Source organism: Pelobates fuscus, chromosome 5, assembly GCF_036172605.1.
Source record: "Pelobates fuscus isolate aPelFus1 chromosome 5, aPelFus1.pri, whole genome shotgun sequence".
Classification (NCBI taxonomy): Eukaryota; Metazoa; Chordata; class Amphibia; order Anura; family Pelobatidae; genus Pelobates; species Pelobates fuscus.
The window spans coordinates 221,001,031-221,013,408 of record NC_086321.1 but is presented as its reverse complement, the minus strand read 5'-3'; the positions used below and the strand labels follow the sequence as shown (position 1 = coordinate 221,013,408).

The 12,378-nt window shown below is 37.2% G+C and overlaps 1 protein-coding gene across 1 annotated transcript in view; it reads right to left on the bottom strand.

Moving 5' to 3' along the window:
* The window catches only part of CEMIP2 (cell migration inducing hyaluronidase 2), a 113,212-nt gene that overhangs the window by 51,804 nt on the left and 49,030 nt on the right, over positions 1-12,378 (bottom strand). The window contains exons 3-5 of the mRNA XM_063455042.1: positions 5,918-6,058; positions 1,492-2,053; positions 546-715 (exon numbers count right to left, since the gene is read on the bottom strand). Of these exons, the coding sequence (XP_063311112.1) occupies positions 546-715; positions 1,492-2,053; positions 5,918-6,058 (873 nt within the window). The remainder of the gene's footprint in view (positions 1-545; positions 716-1,491; positions 2,054-5,917; positions 6,059-12,378) is intronic.

The window sequence follows — 12,378 nt, the reverse complement described above, 5'->3', positions numbered from 1 at the left end:
TGAGGAGATGCGATTCAGTGCTGCACAGCAATTGTAGGCACATTAGGTCCCACAATGCTTTTCTATGGAGAAGCATTTGATTGGTTGAGATCATCATTACTGATTAAGTCAAACAGGAATGCACAGATGAATCCATGGTCAGGGGATAGATATGATAATATTCTTCATTTTATCTTGTAAAGGGGAAGTTGTAAAGCTAAAGATGAAGGAAATAACTCTGTTAAAAATACAAGTTTGCATTTCTAACATTTGTATTTCCCTTTAACGTTAGTATAATCACAAATAACCATATTATTAAATTAACCATTAGCAACTCTGCTTTAATCAAAGGTTTTTTGTGCCCAATTTATCTGGATAATGCTCTCTCATTTGTAAGTATAAAATCACTAATTTATGTAAATCATCCATTATAAGGATTCTATTCAAGAACTGTTTTAATTAATAAATATGATGGATGCAACATGTGAATGGGGTGCAGAGGAAAGAAATAGTAAAAAAAAAAAAAAAAGTTCCTTTTATGCCAGTAACAGAAGTCCAATACTTACCTTCATACCACTCGCTGTATGCTTTCACAGCAAACTTCTGACCATCAAGGGTAAAGAATTCTTTCACTGCCAGTGCTCTACCCCCTGAGCTATGATTTTCATATGTTCGAGAAGATTCGTTATAAGAATCATTTCCACCACCAATTACTCCAACAAAAGCCCACGGATGTCTAGCAGAAGGAAATTTTAAGCAAAGATTGATTTATTAATTGCATTAAACTATGGAGTAGCTATAGATTGCTGAAGAGACAGTAAAATATTCATGCAACTAGAACCTAAATTCATATTTAGAGACAATACATACCCAATGTGATTTGTTTACCTCCTGCAGACCAATGATGGTCTTCTAGGAGGTGATTAGAACCTGTTCCTGAATTATGCAGTTCCATGATGGAATGACCCATTTAATTAACAATTGCAGGGCTGGAAAGGGGGCAGCAGATCATAACTATGATGACATAGAAATATAGCATTTGGCACTTCAGGGGTTAAATAAAACGCTAAAAAAGACTGACTATCAAAAAGACTGCACTGTCATAAAATGCAAGTTGTGAAAACTATAGGAGGCAATTTTAGTACGGCTTGGGAGGGATCTTTCGTTTACGTTAAATGTTTTTATTTAATTTCTATACGATTGTGTAAACACATCTCCTTTAACACAAGGATATGAGGGGGGCATTTAGGTTAACTTACCTCTGAGGCTATAATTTTACCAACTAATACCTGTAAAATAAGAGTTAGAAAACACACTATCTATTCACTGATGCGAGAATGCAAAGTAAATTTAAAGTGAAATGCAAGGCCACAATAGCCAAACAACAGAACGGATTGGAGAATTTTTCTAGATCAGCTATTTTGGCTTAAATTTTAAACTTCACTTTGAATTTCTAAAAATTCTCACTTGGGTGAATAACTTTGTATATGATTTATATGATGTAAAAAATACCTGTAGCCCAATTCTTTGATCTTCTGACTACCAAGCAGATTCTGAATAGTAATTCGTGTTTCTTCCAGCAAATTTTTTTCAGCAGAGTCTGCAACTGCAATGGCAACGATCTGTCCAGGCTTCAGAGCTTTCAGGAAATCTTGGAACCGCTTACTTTCATTCTGATATCCATACGTGTCAAATTTCCCAACGTCCCAAACTTGTGCTGTGTCTTGATCAACAACTCTTACATAGAGACCTCTGTTAAATAAACCTTGAAAACTGTAAGATCCAGACATAAGGCCTGAAGAATTCAGGGATTTTGCTAACAAAGTCCATGATAATTTCTGAGAGCCATGTAATTCCAGTGTACCACCAGCTTCCACACCAATAAACTTTTTGCCAAACATTGGCATGTAGTCACCTTCATCTGATTTGCCATATAATATAATATTTGCTTTGGATTTGTAACGACATTTTTCTGCTCCAATATGAAGCGCTCCACCATCCTTTATCAGGATGAAATGAGTCCTCAAAGTAATATTTTTTGAACCATTTGCATTGTCCTCAAACACAAGTTGACCTGCAGAGAGAAAATACATGAAACTAGATAGGACACTTTCCAATGAGGTTTTATGTACCGTATATACTCGAGTATAAGCAGAGTTTTTCAGCACATTTTTTGTGCTGAAAAACCCCAACTCTGCTTATACTCGAGTCACTGTCTGTATTATGGCAATTTACATTGCCATAATACAGACTGGGGGCTGTGTGCGGTTACTTACCTCTCCTGCAGCTCCTGTCAGCTCCCTCCTCCTCCGTGGCGGTCCGTTCAGCACCTCTGTCAGCTCCCAGTGAGCTGACAGGGGAGCTGACCGGACCGGCGCGGAGGAGGAGGGAGCTGACAGGAGCTGCAGGAGAGGTAAGTGATCTCTGCCAGCCCCCCTCCACTGAACTGCCAATGCCACTGGACCACCAGGGAAGGAGAGCCCCCCTCCCTGCCATGTATCAAGCAGGGAGGGGGGACGAAAAAAAATAAAATAATAAAATATTAAAAACAACAATATAACAAAAAAATTTAAATAATTAATAAAACAACAATAATCAAAATGCCCACTCCCCACCAACACATACACAAACACACACTCACACTTCATTCATATACACACTGCACTCATACACTGCATTCATATACACACTCACACTGCACTCATACGCACACACTGCATTCATTATATACACACACAATGTAAATAAATATTCAATTAATATCATTTTTTTAGGATCTAATTTTATTTAGAAATTTACCAGTAGCTGCTGCATTTCCCACCCTAGTCTCGAGTCATTAAGTTTTCCCAGTTTTTTTGGGTAAAATTAGGGGCCTCGGCTTATATTCGGGTCGGCTTATACTCTAGTATATACGGTATCTACTTTTTAAAGCAACCCAAATAAATCCTGCTGTAATACCATCGATCTATAACGCACAAACTAAATTTATACTGTAATAACTTAAATAATATATGGACTCCATATAAAACTTATATAATACCCAAGCATGGCTCTTTGGATACTTTTACTTGAAAAACTATAAGTGTTAAGGCATCCTGATGTTTTAAATGTTGCAGTAGAAACATAAAAGGTGCATAGATAGATTAAAAAGAAGACTCCAAGAACCATAACTACTACACCAGTAATAAGGCGGATGCAACTCCACCCTCCTAAAGCAAAATTGACACATAATGTGCAAGATTTAAATGCACCATTAAGGGAGATCTTCGCAATGGTTGTTCCCATAAAGCAAGGATATATCCAAAAAGAGGTATTTATTACATGCAAGCATTACCAATAATAATACAGAGGCTATGATGCATGTATCTTTTTTATTTTAAATAAACAATGATCATTGTTATTTAATTGCATAGGTTCTTTTATTTATGCCCTCTGAAAGAAATTTGAGTGTTCATTATTTTTCATATTTGGTGTTGCTAGATTTGACTAGGAAAACCAGCTTGATTGCAAATACATGTTCTCTGAGTAGGTCAGGATACGAATTGCTCAAAAAGAATGCTCCTTTGTCTGCTTAAAACTGCTCGTATTTTGTAAAGAGCTTAGACATTGACTGCTCTGCTTTCAACGCAGTGGCCTGAGAGTATAGGGAACAGTTGTTATTACTTACCTGAACCTCACTGGCACCGCCATCTTCTTCCACAAGGTCCTCTTCAGCTCCTGACAATTCATCTGCCAGGAACCAACATCAGCACAGTACTCTACCATTTGTGCTAGAGTACAACACTCGTGTCTATGGAGTATCCTGTGCGGCCCACCATTGACAGAGCCTTTTTTGCCCCAGCCATCACTACTGATGGACAGTGGTAGCTCTGCCTTATGTCAAGCATAGGAAAAATTCAGTCTACTACTTTGTCTTATGATATCGCTTAACAGAGATTCCAACACCTCACCTCATGTTTGTTTTTAGGTGGGACAGAACCGCTTTTCGGTAATACAGGCTTCCAGATTATTATAAGAGCCAGAATGAGACAAGCCATAGTATTCTGGAGGTCCTTTTTAACCTTGTTTTAGGCTCAGAGACACCAATCTCTATTGACATTTGTCAAGTGCACAGAGCTCAGTGGGCTGTATAAAATAGCTTATTTAGTGGAGAAGTCTCTCCCATCTCTATCTAGTCGTGTAAGTTTTCTATAGGGAGGAAGTGGTGGGACCCTACATCCACAGAAATACATCCAGTGTAATTCTTATTTTTATGTGCTTAGTGGAGATACCAATGTTGTTTACAATACTGAGAGTTTATTTACTTAGTATGACAAATTTGGTGTATTGTAATTAAAATTATGTTCAGGATTGACAGATTGGTGTCATGCTCAATCAGGGGACTCTGATGTCCATTAGTTTACACCTCCCATGTATACTGGATTCCTGTATAAAAGGCGTTTTTAGGGTCAATTCTGCTCTAGAGCTTTAAGATACAAACATTCTATTAGGTTTCTTAGCTCATAGCCCATGAAACCAGGTGGGTTGGCAATATCATTCTCTAGACATAATGTTGTCCTTTCAGCTTCCTCAGTAACAAACTCACAGGTTTATTTTTGTAAAAGGCACTCTTGCCTTGCACATGTATACTTTTGCCTGTCCTGGCTCACCTACAGAATAACATTAGATAGTCAGGTGGTTGGAGTGCTTTCGTGAGGGAGGGTAACTTTAATGTTGGCTTTATCCAAAGAAAGGCACATCAAGGGGGCAGAGTAGTTACCCAGCAGATTGTCTCCGTTAGAGAAGGCTTACCATGTGGGATATAGGGCTTGCAAAAGGGCTGGAGGGTGGTATACCCAGAAGGCCGGGATTTCCCTTTTCATCCTTGCACAATTCGTAAACAATAGATTGGTTTTTTTTTATAGGATAGGAAACTCAAACCAATCTCATTTCTTCTAACATCAGGAATACAGCATGGTATGAAAATGCACTTACCAACATAGTCCATGTGAAATACCTCTAGTCCATGTGAAATTCTTCTAGGTTTAGTTGGAACAAGGGTGTGCTTAGACGGAAAACCAATACCTTCCCAATGCCAGGGGGTGTGCTGTTTCCTTCCCCAGAGAGATCAACAAAATGTACACTTACTTGAAAGCAGGGGATTTGCACCAGCAACTCTCCCATCCTCAACAATCTTTGTTCTTAGAGCAGGAAGCATTCAATGACTCAATACCACCGTTCATTTGGCTTGATGATAAGCATTTGCCCTCTGCTCTCTGGACACATTCTACTATTGGGGCGACAGAGGGTATTGAATGCTCCTTAGTGAAGGAGGGTGTCGACTGCGAGGAGGGGTTGAACAACTCCCCCACCCCTCTCTACGGGCTACAACCCTGGCTTCCCTCTAGCCATAATTTGTTCTTCATAGTGACTGCTGAGAGTCCATTTACTATGTAAGTTTTACATGGGTTATTGTCTAGGGCCCTTTCGCTGCAATATTTATGCATTTCACACTGCTTTACTGAACCACTGCTACAAAACCTTGTGGAAGTTATAGTGACTGAGCAGGCTTTTAATTATGCACAAAATTAAAAACAGCACATACCAGGCTTATAAAAAAAAAAAAGAGTGCAAGGAATCCGGTTCCACCCAAACCAGCATGTTATTCAAAAAAATATAAAAATGCATTCCAGCACTTCCTTTTGAAAGTAGTGTCCCTTTATTTAGGTGCCCAAAGTGTACAATAGCAATGTTTCGACCACTGCAACGGTCTTTATAGATCTTTCCTTTAATAATGCATACATGAGCTCCACAAGTTCTTCCCCTCCTATTATTCACAAGGCTACCAATGTTATTATTAATATATTAAAAAAAAAAACACACACACACACACACACACACACACACAATGGATATATAGAACCCACGTATTTAATATCCCAATGCGTGTAATACACACCTCCATCTTGGATTGTTATAGAATGCAGAGTGGCATCGGATTGCAAACGATAGAGGTCTCCCTTCTTAATAATTACACTTTTTGTTGCATCATGCCCGGGATTCCAATTGTGAAGAAAGTAATTTTGATCTGGACAGTTTTCTGGGGGAAAAACAAAACAAACAAAAAAACAAACAATACAACTATAAGTGAATTGCTTTAGGAAACAAAAATAGAGAGAAAATCATCGTTGTGCGATTAATCTCAGTTACTTGATTTACCAATTTTAGCTTAATCAGTACTGTTTGAAAATAAATTCTTGAAATCTAAGAAATAGATGTGAGCTTCATTTACAATTTAGTTTAAAACTGAAATCGATAAATGCAGGATGACGTTTGTATCTTTGTCTTTGGTGTGAGTATTGTTAGTTTATAAAATATTGGCAGTGTCAATTGTTATAAATATCTAAAGTAAAATATGAATAGATGAAGCCTACAGAAACTGACAGTTAAGAACAGTATGGAAACCAACACTCCTAAAAATAAATAATCACATTAAGATGAAAATATGTATACCCAAATAGAGGAGGGGGGATTTAATATAGTTTGCAGGTTTCTGCACTATCTATAAGCTAGCCTCTGAAGCCACAAACCCTGTTCTAGCATATATCCTGCCTTAACTCAGTACATACCAGCTCAGCCTCTGACAGCACTGGATGCTCAGCTGAGCTGCAAGGATACACGGAGTCTGCTTTAAAAGGAGAGAACCCCTTTTAAGTTTGTCTTCTTGCTTACTAACGGGCACTTTCATTGTCCAGTGCCATGTGCACCATGCTAGGAAAGTACTATTTAGTAGACATATGCACACATGGTGCAGCCTTATGCAATAGTTGTTTTAATCGACGCAGTACTTTGTTAATCCAAAGTTTTCATCCACAAAGCACAGTTTAGTTATAGGAGCTCACTATTGCAGTCCAAATTTATTCAAAGAGCATCCAAAGTACAGACGTTTCAGGACCCCTGTCCCTTTATTAATGTAAAATGCCCTTCCTCATTGGTAAAGGAACAGGCGTCCGGAAACATCTGTACTTTGGATGCTCTTTGAATCAAATTGGGCTGCACTAGTGGGCGCCTATAACGAAGCTGTGCTTCGTGGAGAAATACCTTGGATTGCTAGATTTTGCTTGTTGTTGGGGCTACAGCAGCTTATACACAATAACTGCACTAGAGTAAACTATTTAGCATTTTGGTATTGTGCTATACAATACTCCTAGATCATATTTTTGCTTTAGCACTTTGTTAAAGCACTTTTGGCAGTGATTACAGCCTCCTTTTGGTATGATGGGACAAGCTTTGCACACCTGGAAGTTTCTACACATTTCTCTCTGTATATAATCTCAAGCTCTGTCAGGTGAGATGAGGACAGTCAAAGGAGAGACATTTTCAGGTATCTCTAGAAATGTATGATTGGGTTCAAGTCCAGACTTTGGCTGGGCCATTTAATGACTTGCACAGAGTTGTTCCTAAGCCACTGTTTTGTCTTGGATGTGTGCTTAGGGTAATTGTCCTGTTGAGATGTGAATTTTTGGCTTAGTATGAGGTCCTGAGTGCCTAGTCTGAGAATCCTTTAGGTGCTATTTTGTCATATCATGTGTCCTGTGATGTAAAAATAATAACTTTAACAATTGTGGCATAAGGCTGCAATATAAAACAAAATAAAGGGGCCTGAATTCTCTCTAAAAGCACTGCATATCGACATTGGTTAAGTAATATAATGATAACTGCCAATAGAATTAAAGAACCTGCCCATTAACCAAGTTCAAAGACATTGATGTTAAAATTGTATCTGCCTCCCAAACATTCATTTCTGAGGACACTTAAAATATAGATCATTGCAGCACCAGCATCAAATAGCACTCAAGGTCCAATATGTAAAGTATCTGCAATGAGAATTTTGAAAGATATCCAAGATTAATTTTCTTAGCAGGTTCTTAAAAGTGTGAAAGAGAAACTGTGACTTACTCGGACATCAGCAGTCTAAACCCTATTTTGGAAGAAATGACCCATCTCCTGCACTACAATCATACTTGTGTTGGATTCCGAATTCCTGCTTCTCCCTTCTTCTGGACTACATGAGACATGCCAGCCTTATTTCTGGCCTCAAGAGGTCACTTGTACAAAGAAGACTACTGCACTTGACAAATGTTTCTCTGCTGGTATTCTTTTTTGCTCACACTCTCCGTGGGCCTTTTGGGTATACACCCACTTATTATCTCAACTTTTTCCAATACATGATGCATGACTTTTTGGCATGACATTGAAGCGCTTGCCCAACATTCCTCAAGCTGCTCCTCTTTCCTCAACACACAAGCATTCTGTACTCATAAGACAGATCAGGACACCTACCACTGACTTTTCAATACTTTTCCAACCCACAAGAGGTCCATGAGCACATTAGAAAACTGTTGAGTTACACCGCAAAAGTGTTCTGAGTGAAGTCAGGCAAATCGCCAAAGTTCACGGGCACACTAGAGGTGTCATGGATTTGTGATGAATATTTGCCCTTTAGAGAAGTAAGGGGTTTTGGTGTTCGGTTTTGACAACCTTCAATGCTCTCATTTGACATTATTGGTTCTGTCCAGAGATCCAACACTCAAGGCAACAACCTTCTGTTATATCAACTCTTGATACAAGATATATTATATGACAAGTTTGGAAAGTGGTGCAAACATGGAAAAGAGGGCAGTCACCAATAAAAATTGGCTGGTGGATCCATGGTGACTTCCCCTTTTTCAGTACTTTAAACCACTTTTCATATATAACATTTCTTAGTTTTCATCACAAGGCTTACACAGATTTGTATTCCATCCTCCCCCTTTTATCCCTTCACTAATATTGAAACCACTCAACTTGAAACCACACAGCTTAGATGGAGAGGCCACAGGCTATCAAATCTATGCTATAGGTTACAGATTTTTTATTTATTCACAGCTCTCTTCCTTTGACTCTTAAAAGTCATGGCAACTTTATGAGCAATTTCACAGTTCTATATAATATCAGCTTGTATCCATACAATAATAATTTGTGTTTATAACACAATACAGGTGCTTTCTTCAGTCTCTTTTAGATATTGCTTAATGTAATAGTAATACTGAAAACAGCTATCAGGTTAAGAAAAAAAATGTAATAATTATATATATATATATATATATATATATATATATATATATTTTTTTTTTTTTAAATAAATACAGTTAAAAAAAAATAAACATCCTGAAAAATAAATAGTTTTGCTTTAACAGAGAAGAATGCAACCTGGATATAATTTTAACATATATATGAATATTTGAGAGGGCATCCTGAAAAATAAATAAAATCTATATTAGTATTGGGAGTATTTGCTGTATATGTGTTTTAAATATTTTTAAATCTATTTTGTGTCATATCTTTGTATCATACTTTCTTTACAAACCATTACCCGAAAGACTCCCATAGGAAGAATGAAGTCCTCACTGTTCAGGAATATACGTGCAGATGAGAGCACTGAAATGCACAGGGAAATCTGCTGAAGTGCACAACTGCACATGCGGACATTATTTATGCATCCAAATAATGGTACTGAGAACTTGAACCATAACAGAATGGCCTTTAATGTGGTATTAATTATAGACAAACCTTAGGAAGATATTTCTACAGGCTAAGTGATGTCTCGAAAGGAAAGAATGCCTAAAAGGCAACTTGACTGCAATATTTTAGAAAAAAAAATAATATACTAAACATATGTGTAAAGAGATCATCATTCCCTTAACTAAAAACAAGGGACTGAGGCCTCAGATTTAATAATCTTTCCGAATGATTCGATATTGGAAGAAGAAGAAGAAGAAGAAGAAAAAAAAAAAAAACACTTTCCAAGTGATTTATCTACAGAGCTCACCATTAAAGTCTATGGGAATTTTTGAAGATCACTTAAATCATATAGAAAATGTTCTAACAATATTGAACCATTTGGAAAGCTTATTAAATTGAGGCCCAAGACAAAGAAGATGTAAGCTGAAAATAGCTTGCATCTGGCATACAAAAAGAGTGACAAAAGCTACCAAACCTTTTTACATTTAAATTCTATGTGCATACATAGCAGTCACCTAAAATGGACTAGCAAAGTCAAAATTGATCTATGATAAGGCACAGTGTGCAGGGAGAAACAGATATGGGGCTCTATTGCATCATAAGTAATGACATGAGCAGAGGTTGTTGTGGTTTGGATCATCAATTTATAAAGGAACACTCTAAACACAATGACCACTTCAGTACACTATAATGCGTGTTGTGCCAGTGTTGCTCTAGATCCCCAGCCCACTCCCCTTCCATATTGTAAGTAGTCAGTCTTAGAATGGTTTAAATTATTTCCTGTATCCACCTGGTGCTGCTTCCTGCATCTCAGGGAGCACCATAAGCTTGTGAGTAGGAGTTACCATTACCTCTACTGTGCTAAGCCCTTCAGTGCAGGAAAAGCCTGTTGGCCGATAATTTCAGTTGATGGTTCTGAGCCAATGAGCAACGACCTGCACTGCGAAGAGAAGTTTTGACTCTCATTTAGCAATAGTGGAAACTCCGAGTGGACCCAAGGTTAGAAGTCAAACCATTCAAAAGTGGTTTGACTCCTCAGGGCACTTCTGGCATCATAACCACTACAGCATGCAATTCCAATCTTTCTCATATATTGCAACACCACAATTTCTTTCAAGGACAAGGGGGGCTTTAATTTAATTTAACATATACACATACCAATTCTGCTTTATTATTAAAATACAGAAAAATTCTAAAATAAAATGGACAAAAACCTCACAGTTTTGACAATAATAATAATGTGTGGTCTGGGTGCTAGGTCCCTCACGTTTTAACCCTTCACATGTAAACATAGCAGTTTCAGACAAACTCAGGGCACTATAGTGTCAGGAAAACAAACTATAGTGATCCTTTAAAACCACCACTGAAAACAAAATTGCCACACAAATGTCTATATTTATGAAATGTAGTATTCACTAAAGGGCATTTTGAGACTTTTTATGTAGCCATTTAACTGCCAACATCTGCTAAATATTATAGAAAAATGGTTTGATTTTTCAGAGTTTTCCCATACACACCTATGTTTGTTTTTTCTTTAAATATGTATTTCATAAACCTGGTGTGCCTCATCACTCCTAATCTATGCTTCTGAAACTATCCTGTGAAGTTACAATGGCTATAGAAGAGATCTGACTTTCAGTTTTTACAGTGGGAATATTGATAGATGACTTGATGGTACTAGGTCTCATTTTGGTGAATATAGAAGTTTGACTGTTCCAATTACCATACAAAGGCCTACCATTTATGGAATAAGACACTCTATTGTATCTCACGTGACTATTGTGCTTCCATTTTTAATGAGTTTGTGGTCATTTTTTTAAATTTTATTTTACAAACACATATATATATTTTTTTTTAATATAGTGGCACATATCAGATTTGAAAAGTATCCAGCAATTAGCCCACATTAGGCTTGGCAAACTCTACTGAATAAAACCCTGCAGTGACATCCCGTGTAGAAGATGCCCCCCAATTTTAGACTAATTTATTTTTATTTTTTAAACAAAACAAAACAAAACAGTCTTATACTTGGAGAAATACAGTAAATGTAATTTCCCATTTTAAGAGCAGCATGCCATGCTCAAATTGAGTGCTGTATGCATCTCATCTGTAAGTCAATCAACTGATACCGGATACCGATTTGACCCTGCTCACACCAATTTGCAGCATTTAAAAAACTTTGAGTGCAGAATTCAGCTCAGCTGTAAGAGTGGGACCACTAAGTCTATCTCCCAGCTGACAGAGGGAAGCTTCATGGATCTAATAGAACAGCGTACTACTGGTATCATTAGATACATTGAGATCCCCTCTGTCAGCTGGGGATAGACTTCGTGGTCCCACTCTGCTAGTAAAATACCTTCTGACAGAATTATGTCATGGGTCATTAAAGGAAGGACATCCATGATTGAATAATTCTGTCATGTGTCCTTAAATGTTAATCTATTTCACTAGGCCTAGTATGTACATAACTCACTCATCCATTTAAAAAATAAATAAATAAAATAAAATAATGAGGACTTCCTCCAATTGTTAAAGGTTATTTATCTGGAATTATTTAGAGGATGTAGAATGAAAATGCATATTTGACCAGTTCTCAGAAAAATTGTAAAATATTAGCTTATTCTTTATCCAAAATAAAGGTAAAAAGTGCGGATTTTGAAAAATGCTCCCACTGAGCTATAGCCACTTCGCTATTTAAGGATACATTATGCAATTCAGTTTTATACATTCCAGTGTTTAGGGATTATAACCTTGTATTCGGTTCAGAACAGGAATGACCTGAATATGTTCCCTTCAATTCTTCTTAAGAATATATCGGTACTATCATTTTGTATGAATACACACATTAAAGCCTAA